The sequence below is a fragment of the Bombyx mandarina genome, chromosome 12 (assembly GCF_030267445.1).
Source record: "Bombyx mandarina strain Sakado chromosome 12, ASM3026744v2".
NCBI lineage: Eukaryota > Metazoa > Arthropoda > Insecta > Lepidoptera > Bombycidae > Bombyx > Bombyx mandarina.
The window spans coordinates 10,758,499-10,780,349 of NC_143219.1; the positions used below are offsets into that span (position 1 = coordinate 10,758,499).

Sequence of the window (21,851 nt, forward strand, 5' to 3'; positions counted from 1 at the left end):
TATTTTAACATTTGTATGTAAGGGATTGGAAAAATGAAAATTCCACTATTGATAGGATACTCTATAATCCTATATATGAAAACAAAATATATAATTATGATCTATTTAATGTAATTAACATGAGGCTATACCTTGAGCTGTGTTATATCATCATCATCATCATTATCCTGCCCTTCTCCCAGTCACCTGGGGTCGGCGCAACATGTTTTCTCCTTCCATACTCTTCTATCATATACCATTTCTTCGCTCACTCCCCTCCTACCCATATCGTCTTTCACACAATCCATCCATTTCTTCTTAGGTCTACCTCTTCCTCTAAATCCTTCCACATTCATAGTTAACACTCTCCTAACAACCTCATTTTCATTCCGTCTCATCACATGTCCATACCATCCCAAACGTGCACTCCTCAGCTTCTCTGTCACAGGTGCCACTTTCAGACTTCCTCTAACATATTCATTCCGTATTCTATCCGTTCTCGTTACTCCACACATCCATCGCAACATTCGCATCTCTGCTGCATGCAATCGCCTTTCATCCGCCACTTTAATTTTTTTTTTTTTTCGTCACTTGAGCTGTGTTATATAAATATATTAAAAAAATTAAAAAGATTTAAAAAATTACACACACATGTATTTTTTTTTTATTGCTTAGATGGGTGGACGAGCTCACAGCTTACCTGGTGTTAAGTGGTTACTGGAGCCCATAGACATCTACAACGTAAATCCGCCACCCACCTTGAGATATAAGTTCTAAGGTCTCAAGTATAGTTACAACGGCTGTCCCACCCTTCAAGCCGAAACGCATTACTGCTTCACGGCAGAAACAGGCAGGGTGGTGGTACCTACCCGCGCGGACTCGCGCGGATTTAAATTTGTATATAAATACAAATTTAATTAGGGATTACATACATACATACATAGGGGTATAGATTATTCTCTACCCCTATGTATAATGCATATATAATGCGGGTACCACCATGCTCTCCATTTCTTCAGTGAAATAATTTTAGGTGCCGCTCTCAAAGGTGGAATATACATTATTTATTCATATATTTACCCAGACTTCGGACGCGTCAGTTATTATCAGTTAGCATTCGACCTTCAGTTTCGCGTATGTCTATTGCTAAACGTTTTTATTATAATTTTTTTGACTATAACTACGTATAAATATGCAAAGTATTTTAATGTATTTCTTTCAATCGTCGCTTATTAAAAAAAAAAAAGGCTTTATCATTATTTTAAATAAAAATTTAAACTAAATCTTGAATTGTCCTAAAATCAAATTAGCAATTATAGTAATTTTCTAGTAGTTATGTTGTTGATCTAAACTATTCCTAATGCGAATCAAAAATAAATATTGTTCGATAGTTAGTGGAGAGTAGTTAGGTAAACGAGACGATAGGGACACGAAACGGCCGCACTACTCATTTGCTTCATATCAAAGTCCCATTTGTGTGTATATAATAGGTCGTTGAGAATTTCGCGATGTCAGTTAACGATCGCCAGTCAAAATTGAACGCTTCTTATTATTCGTTACTCAGTTCGCGAACGGCTCAGTGTGTTTTAGTGTTCAGTTAAATTAATTATAATCAGTAGATTGTTTCAGGTGGGTTTTTGTGTTGTTATTTTTTTCTTTTTTGTAAACATTACATGTCCGTTATAGTTTTTAATTAAAACTTTTTTATAGAAAAACTTTTAAAAGCTGTAGTATACTCTTTCACAAATATATATGACCTATAATAACAGAAAAACTAAGCATTTCAATCAATGATAGTTATTATTTATTAAAAAAAAAAACAATTGACGTCTTCAATTATAAATTTAATATTGAACGACTTAACGATTATTATAATTAAGAATATTTTATTTGAAAACTTTTTAATGATAATTCATAGAGTTATTAAGATTTCGGCATAATATTCGTGAAATTTCGTTAAACTTGTAATACTACTAGAATTGGTGGTACGCCGTGGATTCGCTGTTTTACTTATAGAGCCGTAGTACTTACTACATACATCCATGTAGGGATATAGGCTGCAGAATTATAATTTGCGTAATTACTGGTGGTAGGACATCTTGTGAGTCCGCGCGGATAGGTACCACCGCCCTGCTTATTTCTGCCGTGAAGCAGTAATGCGTTTCGGTTTGAAGGGTGGGGTAGCCGTTGTAACTATGCTGAGATTTTAGAACTTGTATCTCAAGGTGGGTGGCGCGTCTACGTTGTAGATGTCTATGGGCTCCAGTAACCACTTAACATCAGGTGGGCTGTGAGCTCGTCCACCCATCTACGCAATAAATAAAAAAAAAAGAACCTGACAGCAAAAACTGAAACAGTGTTCAGTTAGTTTTTGCTTAACGTCTTGACTCGATATTGAATAAATTAGCGAAGAACTCGGACGAGACTGCGAAACAAAAACTTAAATTTCAATAATAAAATTTATTTCTTTTTTGTCAAAAAACTACATAATATATAGACATGATCAAACAAAATACGTCAATCGTGAACGTAGGAATAATTAATTTTAATTTTGAATTCTCAATTCTTGGCATTATAGGGCGCATTTCAAATTGATTAATTCAAATTATAATTGGGTTGTAATGTTGTTAACTATTTTCTATGTGACCATGTGGATACGATTTATCCATATTAGGTAGGTATATAGGCAAAGAAAAACAGCTAAGTACTATTTTTTGCTTTATTTAACAAAAGATTGTATTCTTTTTTTTGCTGAAACCGTTTTTATTGGAAATAGTCAATTTGTTTCTGATAAATTTGGAGGGATCGAATTCAGATTAGTGAACCATTTTAGATGTTTTTTTTTAATTTCCTATAAGGCTTATGGAGGTCACAAAAAACTTAGTGTTATATGGTTACGGGAGCCCATAAATAATATTAATGTAAATGTCGCTACCTACCTTGAGACATGAGTCCTAAGTCTTAGTTTTCAGTAGAACATCTGCCCCATCTTTCGAAGCAAACCGCATTTCTGCTGCACGGCAAAAATTAGCAGGGTGGTGGTACTTACCCCGTGGTACCTACCACGAAGCCCCTGACCATCAGTAATCGTTGATAAATTATATGATATATCTAAAATTGTTATCAAGATAATTATAATCAAGAGAGTATTTCATAATTATATCTAAAGAACATGAAAACAAGAAAAAGACAAAAACTACATTATGTTTTAATCATTTTTGCATTAAGAAGTTTCGGAACTCTTGATGTCGAGAATTATAATTAGTTTTAATCTATAAATAAAGAATGAGTAATAAAATATACAAAAGTGTACTCATTTTCTTTTTGCACTCAATGATTAGACGATCTTACGTCTTACGTCTTACGTCTTTTTCTTTTTTTTTTTTCCTACCTAAGCTGATAGCCTTGAGAGGCTATGTCAGCGTAACCCTAACTTTAGTAGGTGAGCTCACGGGGCTCAACCTGACGATGTTGCTAACACGAACCCTAGCAAGAGCCGTGCTTCGCAGAATCTACCACCGGATCGGAAACGCGACCCACTGAGAAGATCCGGCGAGAAACTCAGTGGGCTGTGTCTGAGAGTTAATTTACTCGTCGAGCCCTTCGTCGCAAGCGACGGGTTCGACGAGAACGGTGACCGGTGCTTGAAGTACCTAAAAGCACCGTTAGTGGATCGGGAGGATCCGAGATGACGTGTTTTGGGCGACGTCGACTGCTTTCCATTCTGTCCGCAGGATCGGGAATGTAGTTACCGGCGGCCACGATGAGAGGGTTCTCGTGTCGTGCCGCTTTATCGAAGTGGCGCATGGACGCCGACTGCAGATACTTACTGATGAACTCTAAGTCCAGGTCGTCATGGAGGTCGACGTTCTGACGAACCACGGGGCTCCGACGGCTATCCTGCAAAAACGGGATTGAATGATTTGAAATGATTTTAAGTGTATGCGGGCCGCGTGAGCGAACACTACACTTGCATAGGTCATGACGGGGCGTATGCAAGTTTTGTAGAGTGTCACCTTATTTCTAAGGGACATTTTACTTCGCCTACATATCATCGGGTAGAGACGTCCTAGAATGAAGGCGGCACGGTCGCGTACAGTCTTAATGTGGGGGCGGAATGTCATCCTACTGTCGAGGGTGACGCCTAAGTATTTGATCTTCGGGGCCCACGGTATGGGCTGGTCGAACATCGTGATCGGGCGAACGGCGGGGGCGGGGGTATTGACGCGCCTAGTCGGGAGGGGCGTCTTACCTGTGGTCTTAAGTGGTTACTGAATCCTATAGATATCACGACCTGAATTTAGCCTATAGATACCACTTGACAAATGTTGAAATTAACTGTTCACACACATAAGCTGACAGAAAAAAACAAGATTTTCAATGTAAGATCCCCGGCCTAAGAGTAAAAAAACAATGTTAAAATAACCTTTTTATAACCTCAATTTCAATATATATATTTTTTTTATTGCTTAGATGGGTGGACGAGCTCACAGCCCACCTGGTGTTAAGTGGTTAGTGGAGCCCATGGACATCTACAACGTAAATGCGCACCCACCTTGAGATATAAGTTCTAAGATCTCAGTATAGTTACAGCGGCTGCCCCACCCTTCAAACCGAAACGCATTACTGCTTCACGGCAGAAATAGGCAGGGCGGTGGTACCTACCCGCGCGGACTCACAAGAGGTCCTACCACCAGTTAAATATATACTAGTTTGTCAAAAAAAAACCGGGAGTAGATCCATTATACACAAAATTTAACGGTAGTCAGCGGCTTGGCTATGCCTATGGCATTGCTTAAGTCAATGGGCCGTATGCACGTCTGCCCACAAGGACAATAAAATAAAATATTATTTATCCAAATTTATTTGATCACCTTTAAAATATGCTCCTTCAGAATCGATACACTCACGCCAACGAATAATCCAATTATCAGAACATTTTAAATATTTTTCCGGAATCGAGTTAATCAGTTTCTTGTTGCAAATTCTCCTTTATCTCTTCTACCGAATGAAAACGTATGCAACGAAGTTGGAATTCGAGTTTAGGAAAAAGAGAAATTGGCTAAAGCCACACCTGGTGAATAAAGTGGTTGCACAATGGTATTTGTTGAGTTGATGGTCAAAAATTCGTTCACAATTATGGTTTTTTGCGAAGGCGCAATATCGTGATGCAAAATCCAAGAATTTTCTTTCCACAAATCTGGCCACGCACAAATAATATTTACCGTTTGATCTTCCGGCAAGAATTCCGATTACTTTTATTTTTTATTTTTTTATTGCTTAGATGGGTGGATGAGCTCACAGCCCACCTGGTGTTAAGTGGTTACTGGAGCCCATAGACATCCATAACGTAAATGCGCCACCCACTTTGAGATATAAGTTCTAAGGTCTCAAGTAAAGTTACAACGGCTGCGCCACCCTTCAAACCGAAACGCATTACTGCTTCACGGCAGATATAGGCAGGGTGGTGGTACCTACCCGTGTGGACTCACAAGAGGTCCTGCCACCAGTAAAAATCGCTATAGTCATAGAAAATCGTCTAAATGTCTTTGACTTTTGATCGACTTGGGTGTGGTTTTTTCGGTTGCGATTCATCTGGAAAGCGCCACTCGGAGGCTTGTTGACTGGTTTGCATGTCAAACTCGTAAACCTACGTTTCTTCACCAGTAACAATACGTTTTATGAATATTGGGTCGGAATTGTCTCGCTCTAGCATGTCCTCAGCGACTCTAATTCAGTTGCAGACATTGATGGCCTACAAAAGCGAGACAAATCTTTCATCACATCTCAACGGCGTGTGAACGCTTTGTACCATTCATAAACATGTGTTTTTGATAAAATCGATTCACCGTAAATCTTCTGTAGCATTTTCATTAGCTCCGAACACGAAATCCTAATCCTACGATGCAAAATTTAAGTCAAAATTTTCGATGTTTTTCTCCTTTATGAAATTCGCAAAACACACTAGATATGATTTAACTAGAAATAGCACTGTATTGAATCTAAATACCAATGAGTTTCATAACTCAAACTACGCGCGAAAATGGAAAACAGTTTTTCCAAAAATACATAATAAAAAAAAGATGTTTGGAACCATAAAGAAATCGTCCATCCCCGATACTTTTTTGACTGAATGCTATGTTATGAATTTTAAGAAAGGTTTGGTATAGAATTTATCATAAAATGTGATTTTTACCTTAAATAAAAAAATTACTAATGGTTATTATCACAAGAAAACATTCTAAAAAATCACCTAATTTCGTCAATACTAAAGAATAATAGAACAACAAAAATACCTAATTAACGCACGTGATTTTAAAAGAGAAATATGTTTTAAATGTAGTAATATTTTACGGCTAATTGAAGCCAAGGTAAATCAATAATCAAACTATAAAAAATTTATGTGTATGTATGTAAACAGGTACTAAGGTAATTACATAGGTAATGTAATTTCGTTTTATTGTGAAGTGGAAATTGCAAAATCTCATCCAAGAATGTGTTACATGATCTTGGCTGTTGAATTAACGAATCATTATAATCTAGATTTAAAAAAAAGTACAGTAATTTTTTTGTTTTTTTTTTTTAATCGTACCTAAATTACAAGACCCGAAATAGTTTTAACTCACGAAAACAGATAGGTACAAGTTTACAAAGTTGTATATACGTCATTTTAGTTTAAAAAAAATTGAAATTTGATTATCTACATAATGTGATCTAAAACTGATTAAGGTAATGTGAGATTGAAGAGAAGCAAATGTTAATATTTCAAAGATAGTCTTAGAACTCTTATTACATTCCTTATAGCCACTTGCCGTTTGTGTTTACGATACAATATTAACATAAATATTTTTTATTAATTCAAATGATTTTAATAAATTAACTTGTTATTAAAGTAGTAATGTATGAATAATTTGTCACACTCATTTCAACCATCAAGAAATTTCTGTAGCGTGACATTGCTGAATCGATTTTTCTAACCATGCATATCTGTTGAATTGTTGTGTTATATCGATGTACTAACATACAAAACAATAATAGGTGCTGTTAGCTAGTACCCTTAAAGTTTGTTATTGGTCTTTTGAATCTTGAACCCTACATGCGTCGGTACCACCGCCCATCCTGTTTCTGTCGCGATGTACATATAATTTCGAATTCAATAGAAACAGGATATACGTCAACGAGAATCCATATTCGATGAACTGTACGTTATAAAATGAAAACAATAAACGTCTATAGTGTATTTTCTTCCCGCTGCGAAACAGCGTATGTCATTTGTCGAAAAGTCGCTATCGCGCGCATGAATATCGTCACGTGAACGTGTGCGATTATCGGTGTGCATCATTCAGAGATCACGCCACACACTGATCTTGCGGCTCTGAGGCCACCGTTTAACTGCCAATGTACATAAGTGGGTAACATTACTGTTGCTTTGTCACTAAACTGTATGATTCTATCACATTTTACCGCGTTTCATTTCCAGAGGGGACAGGATCAAGAATTTGGTGTTTGTGATCCTATCGATAGTTGTTCTTGTCTTGTGCGTGATTAGAGCACAGATAATACAAGAGATAACCGAGCTATGGGAAGAACGCTATAACAAAATATTAGCGTTTTAACAGATTTGCGGATACTTGAAGAATAAAGAAATAGTATTTTCTTCGATACTCCATCTCAATCTGTCCACTGTTCACTGCTAAACATAGGCCTCACCAATCGATGTCCAGTGCGATACTTACCTAGGTATAATTAAAACTAATTGAAGTGAAACTTCTTTAGGTGCGTTGAGATTAAAATTAAACTCGCGCCAGATTCGTTACGGCTAGAGAGAAAATATACAATTTAGAAAGAGTGTAAGTGACAAAATAGACACAGCGAGCTAGTTCGTTTCTCATATACACATTCTGCTTACGGGCGTCGGCCACTAGATAGCTTGTTATTAGTTTCTCATTGCTCCTGTAGATGACAGTAAATATTAACTATCTTATATTTTATTTTTAACGATGGATTTAAAAAAAAATCTATATATAATTTAAAATATATATAAATGGTGAAGAGGTCGTTTCTCATATACACAGCATTCTCCCTATTACAAGAGAAATTTGATTTAAAGATAAAAACAATGAAGAAAACCACAATACTACACACAGCAAAAGAAGTTTCACTTCTTTCACTTGCACCAAGTTGCATGCGCGCCATATTTTTTTTATCTCGTATAAAGATCGCTAGTAATAAAAGCGATATTTAAGCCGTAAAACTATCCTTTATTAAATTTAAAGAATACCGTGTTGATTGATACACGTGTCAGCTAAAAATACGTTCTTTTACATTTGCTTTTACGACCAGTCGTGGTGGGACTTAGTAAAAGCACAACAACAGATATAAATGCTTTCATTTCGAAATGACAGCAGACTCTTCAAATGTATTTGCTTATAGAAAATGATACAGTTTTTTTAACTACTTTTTGTGGGAATCTAAAAAAATTTCGACAATTATTTTTACCAAAAAAAAATTGCTTTATTTCAAACAATCGCAGAAATGCGTACATTAGTTAATTTAAAAACATTTGAAACGATGATAATTATAAAATGGCCTTGTATTGTTTTACAGCATGTACATAATAATGTGTACCTAAAACTAAATGTACAGAATTTTCGAGTTTTTTTTTTTTTTTCGATCCTTCTATAGCTGGCAAATACACAATGTACCAAGCGTTTGAAGTTATAGCTAGAATGCGAGTATTGTTTAACTTAACGATTTTGGAATTCCGGGTGAATTGAAATTAGCTTTGTAGGTGCTTGGGTCTATTGTAGAAGTAGAAATCATAGTTGGTACTATCTTAATTGCGCCTACCACATTCGTAGACAGACGTATACGGCGCACCTGATGGAAGTCAGCAAGAGGCACAACCAAATCGCTGCCTACCGCTAATATTCTCATATGCTCAGCTGAATAAACAAACAATAAACAAATATTAAAATTTATTCTTTATTAATGAAGTAGACGTGCTCCATGAATTCAAAATCCTTAAGTTTATAAGTCAACTAACTCTACTGAGACCTTAGAACTCATATCTAACGGTGGGTGGCGGCGTTTACGTTGTAGATGTCAATGGGCTACAGTAACCACTTAACACACCTGGTGTTAGGGCACACCTGGGCTGTGAGCTCGTCCACCCATGTAATTTTTATTGCCTTTGTAGGCAGACGAGCATACGGCCCGCCTGATGGTAAGTGGTCACCATTGCTCATGGACGCCAGCAATGCCAGAGGTAGAGCCAAGCCGCTACCTACCAAAAAAAACAGGAAGAATTCAAACATTTCATTATCTCGGAGAGAAGATGTTTATTCTATTCAGTTTACGTAAAATCTTAATGATCGTCTAAAAGAAGGATCTATGCGAATTTTAAAATTTAGAGAGATAGAGATAAGAATTTTAAAACGTAAAGTTTAGGAGATTTCATGTGGAGTATGAGTGGTATTTCGCTTTTATATTTATTTCTATCTCGCGTTTATATGCACAATACCGAAGACCTTTGTTATTGCGTTGATGAGTGAACACGAGATATAATTTGAAAGCGATAATAATAGTCTTAGCCGCATAGATACAGCGCATATTGCATCAGAACAAAATGCGACAGGACGGTGCTGCCCTTGCAAATTGCCTAATCACCAGTGCAAACAAAAAATAATATAGCACAATCAAAACTCTGCTGAAATTCTTGTTTGTCTATACTAATATTATAAAGAGGAAAGATTTGTTTGTTTGTTTGTTTCGAATAGGCTCCGAAACTACTGGACCGATTTGAAAAATTCTTTTTCCATTAGAAGCCGACATTGTCCCTGATGAACATAGGCTACTTTTTTTTTTTTTTTTGGTTTCATATGTGTTTTAATGTTTCCGAAGCGAAGCGAGGGCGGGTCGCTAGTAGCTATCTAAAATGCGATGACATCCGCTATGGGTACACAATAATATGTACTAGTTGCTTTCGTCTAATATTGTTTCCTTCTTACATACAACATGTACTTTTTTGGGAATTAATTTTATTTTAAATTGACTTTCGGTTTTTATAGTTTTTCTTCGGCTTTGGCTAGTCATAGTCATAGACATAATATGTAATTAAAACAACTTTTACGATTTGATCTCGCGTTTTTAGTTGTTATATTGAATCATTATATTGGTTCCGATGATTCAAACATTTTTGAGTTTTTTTTGTCACGGGGTGGCAGTAAAAAAAGCGATACTAAACCGTAAAAGTCGTTTTTTCATGTTTAGGTTTTTAGTTTACCGCAGTTTCTGAATCATAATAAACCTTTAACATAAAAAATCATATCGTTATAAGTAATTTTGAAATGACGCAATTTTATCCCATTACTCTAAGTGAGATGAATCCAGTGTTGGGAACAATAAAATTATGTTATTTAAATTGAAATAAAACGTACTTAACTTCAAGAAAATTAAAATCTTAGTACGATTTCTGAGTATTAAATATTCAAACAATATACATACTTATAATTCGTAAAACAATATTAAATTTTTTTTTTTTTTCGTTGATGGTAAACCAGCGCACGGACCGTTTGGTTTTAAGTAGTTACAGGAGCTCGTAGATGTCACAAATTGAATGCTACTATCCCCCAAAAAAAGCGCTGGGTCTCGTTGGATGCAGGTGGCAATGGACCGGTCGCACTGGAAATCTATTGGAGAGGCCTATGTTCAGCAGTGGACGGCGATACGCTGAAATGATGATGATCCAACCCAGCCTTTAAGGTCGAAATTTCAGTGGTGATTTGTAACGGCTGTTATACCCTTCAAACCGAAATGGCTTCGTGAATAAAGTACGTTTTTTTAGACATTAATATCCACCTGCAAGATTTGAACCGACATAGTCGGTCATCGACAGGAGTACATGTGTCCTTTATTTAGGCCACGGTGACATTGAAATCTATATAATATATTTAACTTATTTATATTTATATTTAAGTATTTATGTTTAATATGTAAAAACATCTACATATTTCTTGGGAGACAGTATTTTTCTTTTATTTACAATGAAATCGAACTTTATTGGACGATATTGGACATTGGTAGGTAGGAAGGAAGGTAGGGATGAAAATAAAAAACGAACCAAAAAAGTTCCTGTGTACTTCTAGTTAAATTTCTTAGAATACTACACATCTAACTACTACATTTACATATCTATCTTTATTCACTTTTTTCTTTCCACTATTCATAAGCAATGCTATCACGGATGTTTTGGATCCTCTGAGTCTACGAAGAAACTTTAGAGCCTTCTATGTCTAGTACTTGTATTCAGGTACGAGAAATGCAGCGTACAGTAATAGTAAAAAAATAATATTAATACGATGGTAAAAACATAGGATATAAATAGGTATCTACTTATTTTTTACCTTTTCGAACTAAACAGTTTGAGATTATTAATTTACGGATTTTAAATTTTAATAAACTCTAATTCTTTGTACCTAATTGTAATCATTTGTGAATACAGTTGGACTCATAATTGTTTGAACGTATACCTATATATTAGTATCTGACATTGGTTCGATGTTATAGCGTAATCACGTGACCACACCGAGCGTCTTACATATTAGGGAATGGAATTAAAGGTTAAATAAAAATATGTATAAGCCAAAAGTACTAAACTCACCTACCAAAATAAGGTTTTTTCCGAAGGACTTTTCTATCTGCAAAAAAATCGATTACGATTTCCGTTTGTGCATTAAACAAAACTTAGACAAATATCTTATTTAGTAAAAAAAATATTGATTTAGTTCAAAAACAAACAAACGGGTACAGCTTATTCCGTACAAATACAATGTAAAAAAAAAACAAAGTACAAGATAGCACTAAAACACGTAAAGTTTTTTTTTTTTTTAATTACAATCACGCCACGTTAACTGGTCCCGTGATAAGTTCGTAAACAATTTGTGTTACAGGTACTAGATAACGGAAATAAATGTAAGATTTTTATTATACACATACATCTATTTTATATTATACACCCATAACCCTAGAAAGACATTTATATTTATCATACAAATATCTTCCCTTGGCGGGATTCGAACCCGCGACCCCCTTGTGTAGTGACCATGTCACTTACCACTACACCAGACGGCCGTTTATTTATTGGTTGATTTTTTTTAATTCGTAGACAGATGACCATGTGACCCATCTGATGGTTACCTTCGCTCGTGAACTTCAATAATGTTAAAGACACAGTCAAATCGTTAGCTGCCTACCGCAGATTTTTCTTTTACTAGTTTAGATTATAACTCAAACTGGACAAGTACTATGAGTTTACTTTTGTTAATATTATTATATATTTTCAAGTTCGCGCGTAAGTCTTCAATATTTCGAAGTGGGAGTTGGCATTCACAATATTGTGGATAAAAACACCGGTAGCCGCCGCCGTGACTTAATACGGCTATCTACACAAACAAAAACTATATTCAAGTTATTGATAATGTTCTGATATTGTATAAGCTTAACTAATTTTAAAGATTATTAATAGGCTTTTATAAAGATTATTTAAATTTAGTAACAATAAAAATATACTGTTATCAAAAAACTTTAACAAATTAATTACGCTTTCTCGACTATATTTTGTTCCTGTGAAACAGATGCAATTGAAACTTGGACCTCCCTTTAAAATATCAGTAATACAAAAATTATTTTGAATTGCTTCTTTTCGGCATTATGTATGAATAAGTTAATTTAAGTAAGTGAATATAAACTTGATAGAACGCAAAGTCACAATGTTGCAAAAAGAGGGTAGCACGCTATTGCCAGCTGTTCTCAAATTTTTGTTTAACAAAACAAATTATTTTTATTAATAAAATTCTACAAAGTAATAACTGCTACATATGACCACAATGTTTTCTTGTGATTTCTTTCCAGCTTACGAATATGATATGTTGTGCATAGCTATTATAATTTTCTTTCATAAACTTTGGGGTACATGGCCCAGGTATTATGATTGTTTTCGCAATTTATTTTTTCTTTAATTTTGTAGATATAACTATGGTCGATACCGCTATTTTGTTGTTCTTTCGCAATAAGCTATGATTCAGTTCTTAACTAATGTGGATTTCTAATATTTTAAGCATAGAACGTAATTCGTTCAAATTAAATATCTTATCTTGGTTGTTGAATGCTATTTCGAAGGCTACTTCACATAGGTTTTACACAAAAAATCAGCTTCAACATTATTAATGGGGTGCAGGTAGCCCTTTTCACGTCTCAAATAATAATAAAAACCTTTATATTTCTTCCAAATAATTATAGCAGTATATGAAATATAATCTTATAAAATTCTTGTTATACACTTTAACTGTACATAAATTTTAATTGTTGCTAGCAAAAATGATTGTGTAATAATTCAACTTAATATTATATTTTTATATTGATTTATTTGCCAAAGCCTCTACTCAGGTGAAGATCTTCCACAGGTTAATACTTTCAATATAAAATTTGTAGTAACTGACCAAATACAGTGTATAGTTCCAGTTTTAGATCAAACAGCAAATAAGTCAACTAATAACTTAAGCTTTCCTCAAAAATTTAAAACGGTACACTTGCTTATTCATGTGCAATCAGTCTAGATTATTTGCTTTATTCTTTACTTGTTCGTTTACGAAATCATACGAAATCGATGCAAATACAACAATACAACAAAACGGCATCATAAAATATAAATGCGTTAGGTCCTTTAAGAAACTACTGGTGGTAGGACCTCTTGTGAGTCCGCGCGGGTGGGTACCACCACCCTGCCTATTTCTGTCGTGAAGCAGTAATGCGTTTCTGTTTGAAGGGTGGGGCAGCCGTCGTAACTATACGTGAGACCTTAGAACTTGTATCTCAAGGTGGGTGGCGCATTTCCGTTGTGGATGTCTATGGGCTCCAGTAACCACTTAACACCAGGTGGGCTGTGAGCTCATCCACTCATCTAAGCAATAAAAAAAAAGACAAGTATTATAGTAAAGTACAGCGACACGTATAAGTTTGTTAGATGGTTTAAGAAGCGCTGGAACTTATTAGTGCTACGGTTATATAGGGGAGTGCACTTCGAAGACGCTAGACGTTGCTTTCGAACTAGTTATAATAAGTAGCGTGTTTTTTAAACACTGCTGTTTGCAGAACTACGCATTTGCAATATTTGAAACTATTTTGGATTAGGTAACTATTATTATTGTATTTCTATTTTAGTTTTTATCATATCAAAAATAAGGTAGAACTGTTATGACACAAATGGACTACTCTTTAACGTGTTCTCGAGTGTTCTTTTATGAGATGTCTATCCCGAATCTGGCCCGGTGCTTGTGCTTCCTTGTCCTTTAGATGATTAATCCTTCACGAATTCCGTTGTTATAAAAGTAAGGTAACAGTTCGCAAAAGAAATAGTGTTCTACCCTAAAAAAATTTTTTTTATAGCTTGGATGCGTGGAAGAACGCACGGCCCGCCTGGTGTTAGGGGGTTACAGGAACCTATAGGCATCTACGTAAATTACGTCACCCACCTTGAGACAAGAGTTCTGTCTCAGCTTAACAGCACAACGACTACACCGGCAGGTCTGGATCGTGGATGGTCTGGTCTCGTAGCGAGAATGTTTTCGTTCCTGTCACTCCATGATGATATTGGGCATCAGCCCGCTGAGTTTCTCGCCGGATCTTCTCAGCGGGTCGCGATTCCGATCCGGTAGTAGATTCATTCGCGAAGCAGCTGCTCTTGAGTTGTTAGGTCTCCTTCGGAAGCGCTCGGGCAGTTGTTAGCAAATCCCTCCTGACTGAGTCTTTGCTCGCCCACCTGTCCTGGTGAAACTGAAAAGGCCTCAGGGTCACCAGTCATCCTTAAATCATAAAAAAAGATATTGTGCGTATATGTTAGGTTTAGTTTAGTTTAAGCAGAACATAAACTAACAAAACTCGTGTTGGAAATAATGAGATTCTCCATGCTTGAGTCACATGTTATGTCTGGCAGTACTTGCTTACAATTTTCAGTTCTGCGGATGAAGAGACGTGTGCCCGAGAATGTTTTTTTTTTTCTTTTACTTGTAGTCGGTAGACTAATTTCGGTAATTTTTGCGATTGGATGCGTCAACACAACAAATGTCAGATGTACAATGCATAACTTTTTACTGGTAGTAGGACCTCTTGTGAGTCCACGCGGGTAGGTACCGCCACCTTGTCTATTTCTGCCGTGAAGCAGTAATGCGTTTCGATTTGAAAGGCGGGGCAGCCGTTGTCATACTGAAACCTTAGAATCTCAAGGTGGGTGGTCCATTTACGTTGTAGTCGTCTATGGGCTCCAGTAACCACTTAACACCAGGTGGGCTGTGAGCTCGTCCACCCAACCAAGAAATAAAAAATAAAAATAAACTATATTTTTATAGGATGAACACTGACCGCTTTATACATATATATATGATTAGTTTCTTTTGGTCGTTTTTAGTGAAAATGCCTCCCCAAAGGAAACAGGAGGCTTCGTGGGTATTGTACGAAACCGACGCCAATAACCTGCCAGAAGATGCACCGCCCCATGTACCTCCCTCAGCAGAGAAGAGACCTTGGAAGATTGTGTGGAGAAATGTGATTCTGTTCTTTATTCTGCATGTCGGTGGTGTTTATGGAGGATACCTGTTCCTTTTCAAAGCCATGTGGAGGACTTCTATATTCGGTAAGTTTGATATTTATTTTACCCGAACTGACGAAAAGCTCTGTAGTAATTTTGCAAGCAATGTAATATATTATTTGTCAGAAATCTGACATACAATAGAAGTAGATTCATCAAACTGTTTTAGAGGACTTCACTCTCTTCTGCATGTTTGATTTATGTTAGTATTTTTTCGACTGCTAATGATTTTTAATAGTCTTCAGAAAGGGACTAGTTGGAGAAGCATGTAGGAAAATAAGAAAATATAGTGTAACCACACATTTTGGTGATTTTAAATGAACATTAGAACAACAATTGGCTTCAGTAATAATTTAAGATCAAGAAGACTGCGGTTTATTTAATAAATACGAAAGTAGTCGCTCGAACCACATTTTTTTTAAATTATTACTAAGATGGGTGGACGATCTCACTTTTCATCCATTTTTTGTTGCTTGGTTGGGTGGACGAGCTCTCGGCCCACCTGATGTTAAGTGGTTACTGAAGCCCATAGACATCTACAACGTAAATTCCACCTTGGGGCATAAGCTCTAAGCTTCTATACTTTTAACAGTACAACGGCTAAACCTGCCCGCACTGTTATTTCCCGACGTTATTCCTTCACCGTGGAAGTCAATCGTGAACATTTTTTTAAGTACGTATTTCAATGGAAAAGTTGGGCCACGACCACTTTATCTGGTGTTAACTGGTCACCGGAGCCCATAGACATTAAGCAGGTCAATGCGGCCACTCACATTGAGACATGAGTTCTAGGTGTCGGTTTTACGGTACAACGTTAGCCCCATCATTCAAACCGAAAACCATTACTGCATCACGGTAGAAATTGGTAGGCTACCTATCCGTGTGGCCGCATAAGACGCCCTACCACTAGTAACAAATGAACTTGATGCTGGGTAATCCCAGTTACACATAGACACCAATAATGCTGGGTGTTTACTTAAACATGAGCATTCAAGTGAGAACTCTGATCAAACCTCCTTTATAGGACCTGTCAAAGCGCTTTGAATCATCTGAAGCGGGAATTCGTTCAGAAGAAGCACGTTGCAAATGAACATTATAGTTCTAGGTTATAACCTATAGAGATAGAGATGAACGGTACTCAAGTGGTGGGTGGACAGATGTAAACAATTCTTTATATTTTATATTTCAGCCATATTTTTGTACTTGTGTTCGGGATTGGGTATCACAGCTGGCGCGCACAGACTTTGGGCACACAAGTCCTATAAAGCTCGGCTGCCACTGAGAATACTACTCACCATATTCAATACTATCGCTTTTCAGGTAAGTTTGAAACTTCAATTATTAAATCAATATAAACATAACGTTTGCATTAGCTTTAATTGGTCATACGAGTTCAACGGCCACCTAATGATAAGCGACTGGTGTCTTGAAATAAAAGTCTCAGTTGTGCTGGTAACTGCTATCCAGCTCATCAGACTTTACGTGTCTTTGACGATTTGATTGCTGCGTGATGGCAAAAGATAGAACGGTGAACTCAATAATTTGGAGAAAACTAAAGTAACAATATTACTACTGTGAAAATTACGGCAAAGGAAAGTCTTCCACCGATATTGCTCGGTAGACCAGCGGTCCGAATGTAATTGTTCGGAACATGTATATATGCAAGCTTATCTTGAAAATGTCGTCAAATATTATTCGTCGTATTCTATGATGGCTACCCGCCACGCTACTACTAACGAAAGAAGAACTCAAGGATTCCGGTGACTGTTACAATATTCTTCCAATTAACAGCCGAATAATATTTAAAATCATTTCGCCTATTCAGACTGATTCAACCAACGGAAGTGAATAAAAAGTAAAAACAAAGAAATATGCTCAGATATTCAGATTATGTACATGCATATTACGTGTCTATATTTAACATCTTCGGGTCAAGCTAAATAAGTGGACACGTGCATGACACGCAAAATACACCGAGATAAAATGTATAAAAAAACTTTGATATAATCCACCTTTGACTGCCTTATCGCGAACAATTATCCTCGCCCAATTCGCTCGGTATCAATGTTAATTACTCAATATTATCTAAGGTGCAGTGAGCACAATATTAACCTTCATAAATCTATATCAAGACGGAGGTCATTTATGACTACCGAAATTTAAAACGCATTTGGAAGGTGAATTTCGGGTTATCGGATCACGCAGTGACCTTTGATTTTAATATTGAACTTGATTTTATTTGAAATGGGTAATCTTACGGGTCTTTCCAAAGCTCAAGGACAGCACAACATGAATACCGCTAACTGCCTTAAAACGAATTCGTATCGTAACCTACGCATGTGTAGGTACAATCATTATATCTAATTCTGCCGCTAAGCAGCCATGCATTCAAATTGGAAGAGTAGGACTGCCGTTATCTATATAAGTATATATAAAAATGAATTGCCGTTCTTTAGTCTCGCCAAAACCCAAGAACGGCTGGACCGATTTGGCTAATATTGGTTTTAAATTATTTGTGGAAGTCCAGAGAAGGTTTAAAAGGTAGATAAATATGAAAATGCTCGGAATTAAATAAAAATAACAAGTTTGTTCTCTCTCTGATGTGTCCCCCGTCCGTCGGATTCCTTTTGTTTGTTTTAAGTTTATTTTATACAACAGTTTAGGTCTTTTGTTTATCGATTGAGGCACTACGAAGACCGCCGGGTCAGCTAGTGCAATATAATTATGACCTCGATTTTATGCCACGTGGTGGAAGTATTCTCGTTGTAATTTCTATGGGCTCCGGTACTCACTTTACACCAGGTAATTGTCAGCTCCTTCACCCATTCAAGAAATAAATAAAACCAACAACCATATTCAATTAAACTAAGATTGTACAGTCAAGTAGGGTAATGGAATTCACGTCGTTCTCAACAAGTTTAAGTAGTAACAAGCTGCTTAATATCCACGAGCCTTGAACTCAACTGCTCATCGCTACTAAGAAATAAAAATAATATTAGATATTAAAAATAATATTAGATGCAATAAAAAAAATAAAAAAATAAAACATGTGTGCGATTCACACGCGGTACAAGTGATACCTTAAAAATTTTTGGCTTCAAAATAATGAGACGAATGTTAAATTTCGGGAAGAAGATATTGAAGGTTTTAGTCATCATCATAGTGATACAATTTTTGATAATTATTTTACATTTTATTCGTATATAATAAATAGATTTACTCAGAATGTATAAAGTACGAATATTAGGTACGAAGCAGAGCACAAAGAGAACCACGAATATAAGAAACACTGTTGTAATGCTTCCTATCTCATTTTCTCCCACCTTAAATCTTATGAATTCATGTGTCTGTCTTTTTTACGTCGTTTTTTCGTTTCATCGACTTTCGAACCACAATGATGCTGAAGAAGTTTTTACTTAAAAAATACCTACTTTGGATTTTCAAATTGTGTGCGTGTGATTCGTCTTTGCTTTCATTAGTCATTACATAAATAAATCGTTACAGTACTAAGTTACGGGGTAATGTTACAGGATGCCGTAGTGGATTGGGCCCGTGATCATCGCATGCACCACAAATATTCAGAGACCGATGCGGACCCCCACAACGCAACCCGAGGATTCTTCTTTTCCCACATTGGCTGGTTGTTGTTGAGGAAGCATCCCGAAATCAAAGCCAAAGGCCATACCGTCGACGTGAATGATCTGCACAATGATCCTATCCTACGTTTTCAGAAGAAGTGAGTATTAAATAAGAATAAATTTAGGATTACATAGCGTGATACAATATTCCCGCAATTCGTCGCTTCACTTAATCTAGTAATAAGAATACTCGGTGTGAAGACCGGGCTTAAGTTCTGCAAAACGAAAGAGTTTATTTCCTACAGTGAATCGTGAGTTTTGGCTGATAAATTAAACGCTCTGGCGTAAACAATGCAGGGTACTGTAAGTTTACTTTTACCGGCTCACGAATTACTATGAGCTATAAAATTAACGAAAGAAATTCACATGTATTTTAGTATTTAAAATTCACTATCACAAATCACTATTTCGCTTTCCTGAGGCTTTTGTTCGTAGCTTGGTTTCGAATAAAACTTCCTTCATGTCGTATTTTATAGTCATTTCAGCTACTTACCTGTTTACTGGTGGTAGGACTTCTTGTGAGTCCGCCTGAGTAGATACCTACCACCACCCCGCCTATTTCTGCCGTGAAGTAGTAATGTATTTCGGTTTGAAGGGTGGGGCAGCTGTTGTAACTATACTGATACTTTAGAACTTATATCTCAAGATGAGTGGCACATTTACGTGGCAAATGTCTGTGGGCTCCAGTAACCACTTAACACCAAATGATCTGTGAGCTCGTCCACACGTCTAAGCAAAAAAAAACGTATGTCTGAAAATGTCCAGAAGATTCTAAATCGAATTAAAACATTCAAGAATGTTCTAAACTCGTCTTGCTTATGCTGAGAACATTCTTGGGACTATTAGAATACTCTCGATACAACTGGAACACTGAAGAAATGTTCTAGAATATTCATGAGTTGACCCAATTGTTTTAATAACAGTTATTGCTATTTGGCGATAGATGACGTCACCAGTATCGGCACAACAATATTAAACTCAGTAAAGTCTAATGATGTGTAAAATTACACGGTAGACTTGATTTTAAACTAGATCACTTTGCCTATCTTCGATACAAACTCTTTGATAAAAATTAACCCTAAACTTTGAAATAATTTGTAGGCTTGATAATGAAGCTAATTTTACGATTCAATCTGATTGATTTCCTTAAATAGCAATAATGCCATTATTCATTATACTATTTTATAAGTTCTGATGTTTTGAACTTAACAACTTTAAAGATCAGTCGTTCGTGACGTGAAATGATACCGCGAGACCAAAACACAGAGGGAATTGCGATAAAGTCTACGGCTTACAGAATGCTAACAAACGCTAATTTGTAAACTTTAACTTTCCAGGTACTACCAAATTTTAATGCCTTTAGCCTGCTTCATCATGCCTACATATATACCAACATTGTGGGGAGAAACAGTTTGGAACTCCTTCTACGTCTGCGCAATTTTCCGCTACGTATATGTTCTCAATATAACTTGGTTGGTCAACTCAGCAGCACATATGTGGGGAAGCAAACCTTACGATAAGAACATCAACCCAGTCGAAACCAGGCCCGTTTCGTTAGTGGTGCTCGGCGAAGGATTCCACAACTACCATCACACGTTCCCGTGGGATTACAAAACCGCCGAACTTGGAGATTATTCCCTTAATTTGAGCAAGCTGTTCATTGATTTCATGGCGAAGATCGATTGGGCTTATGACCTTAAGACAGTATCAACTGACGTCATTCAGAAACGAGCGAAAAGGACAGGTGATGGAAGCCATCCCGTATGGGGATACGATGTTGGGGAGGTCGCTACTGAAGACAAAACTGATACTACTAATCTTGTCAATTCTAAAGTGCTCTAATACCAAATAAGGCATGTTAAAAATACCTTTAGGGTTGTTAATCAACCACTCAATGTGATAATTTTTCCTGATAAAATCTACTTGACTAATGTAGATTAACAATTATGGTTATTTCGTGATTATTTACACCAATTTTTTTTTGAGTTAATTTGTTTTTTGTTTCCTAATTTCAAACAAAATATAATATTGTTTTGTGTCATCAAAAAAGCTTCAAGAGCAATTAAAAAAAAAAAATCCATCATTTTTTTACGCCAAAGCGATACGTAGAGAAGTAATATTTAATAATTTATTTCTATTTGTATGTAATGTTAGTAAGTGTCAAACTTTAATAATCCGGTGTAAAATAAATATTTTTTACCGTATTTGAATGTTGAATCAATAAATATTTTATGAATAATTATTTTTTAATCCTGCATATTATCCTCCTTCAACATAAAATTAACTTTTGGACCAAAAAGATTTAATGAGGCAAATAATCATGCCAGTAGCCTCGAAGAGCTATTTCTACCTTTACCATAACCGGTCGCCCAGCTTACGGGGTTCAGTTTGAAATAATTTGCTCACATCTGCCCTAGCGAAAGCAGTGCTTCACTCAATTTACCACTGGATCGAGACTACTGTGAAGATCCGACAAGAAATTCAATGGGTTGTATCTGCAGGTTAAGTTGCACGTCGAACACTTTTCCGCATTGGGCGTCGGCGCCCAATGCTTGGAATACCTAAAAGCACCGGGAATGGATCGAGAGGAT

The 21,851-nt window shown here is 36.2% G+C and overlaps 1 protein-coding gene across 2 annotated transcripts; it reads left to right on the forward strand.

Moving 5' to 3' along the window:
* Positions 1–1,368: 1,368 nt before the first annotated feature.
* Desat3 (acyl-CoA desaturase) lies at positions 1,369–21,496 on the forward strand. 2 transcript variants are annotated; one of them, XM_028176640.2, is made up of 5 exons: positions 1,369–1,608; positions 15,443–15,667; positions 16,812–16,942; positions 19,153–19,358; positions 20,598–21,496. In XM_028176640.2, the coding sequence occupies exons 2-5, from the start codon at positions 15,448–15,450 to the stop codon at positions 21,100–21,102; spliced, it is 1,062 nt and encodes a 353-aa protein (XP_028032441.2). In that variant the 5' UTR covers positions 1,369–1,608; positions 15,443–15,447; the 3' UTR covers positions 21,103–21,496. The 2 variants fall into 2 exon arrangements, with proteins under 2 accessions (XP_028032441.2, XP_089588095.1); XM_089731969.1 differs by lacking the exon at positions 1,369–1,608 and adding an exon at positions 13,998–14,169.
* Positions 21,497–21,851: the final 355 nt, after the last annotated feature.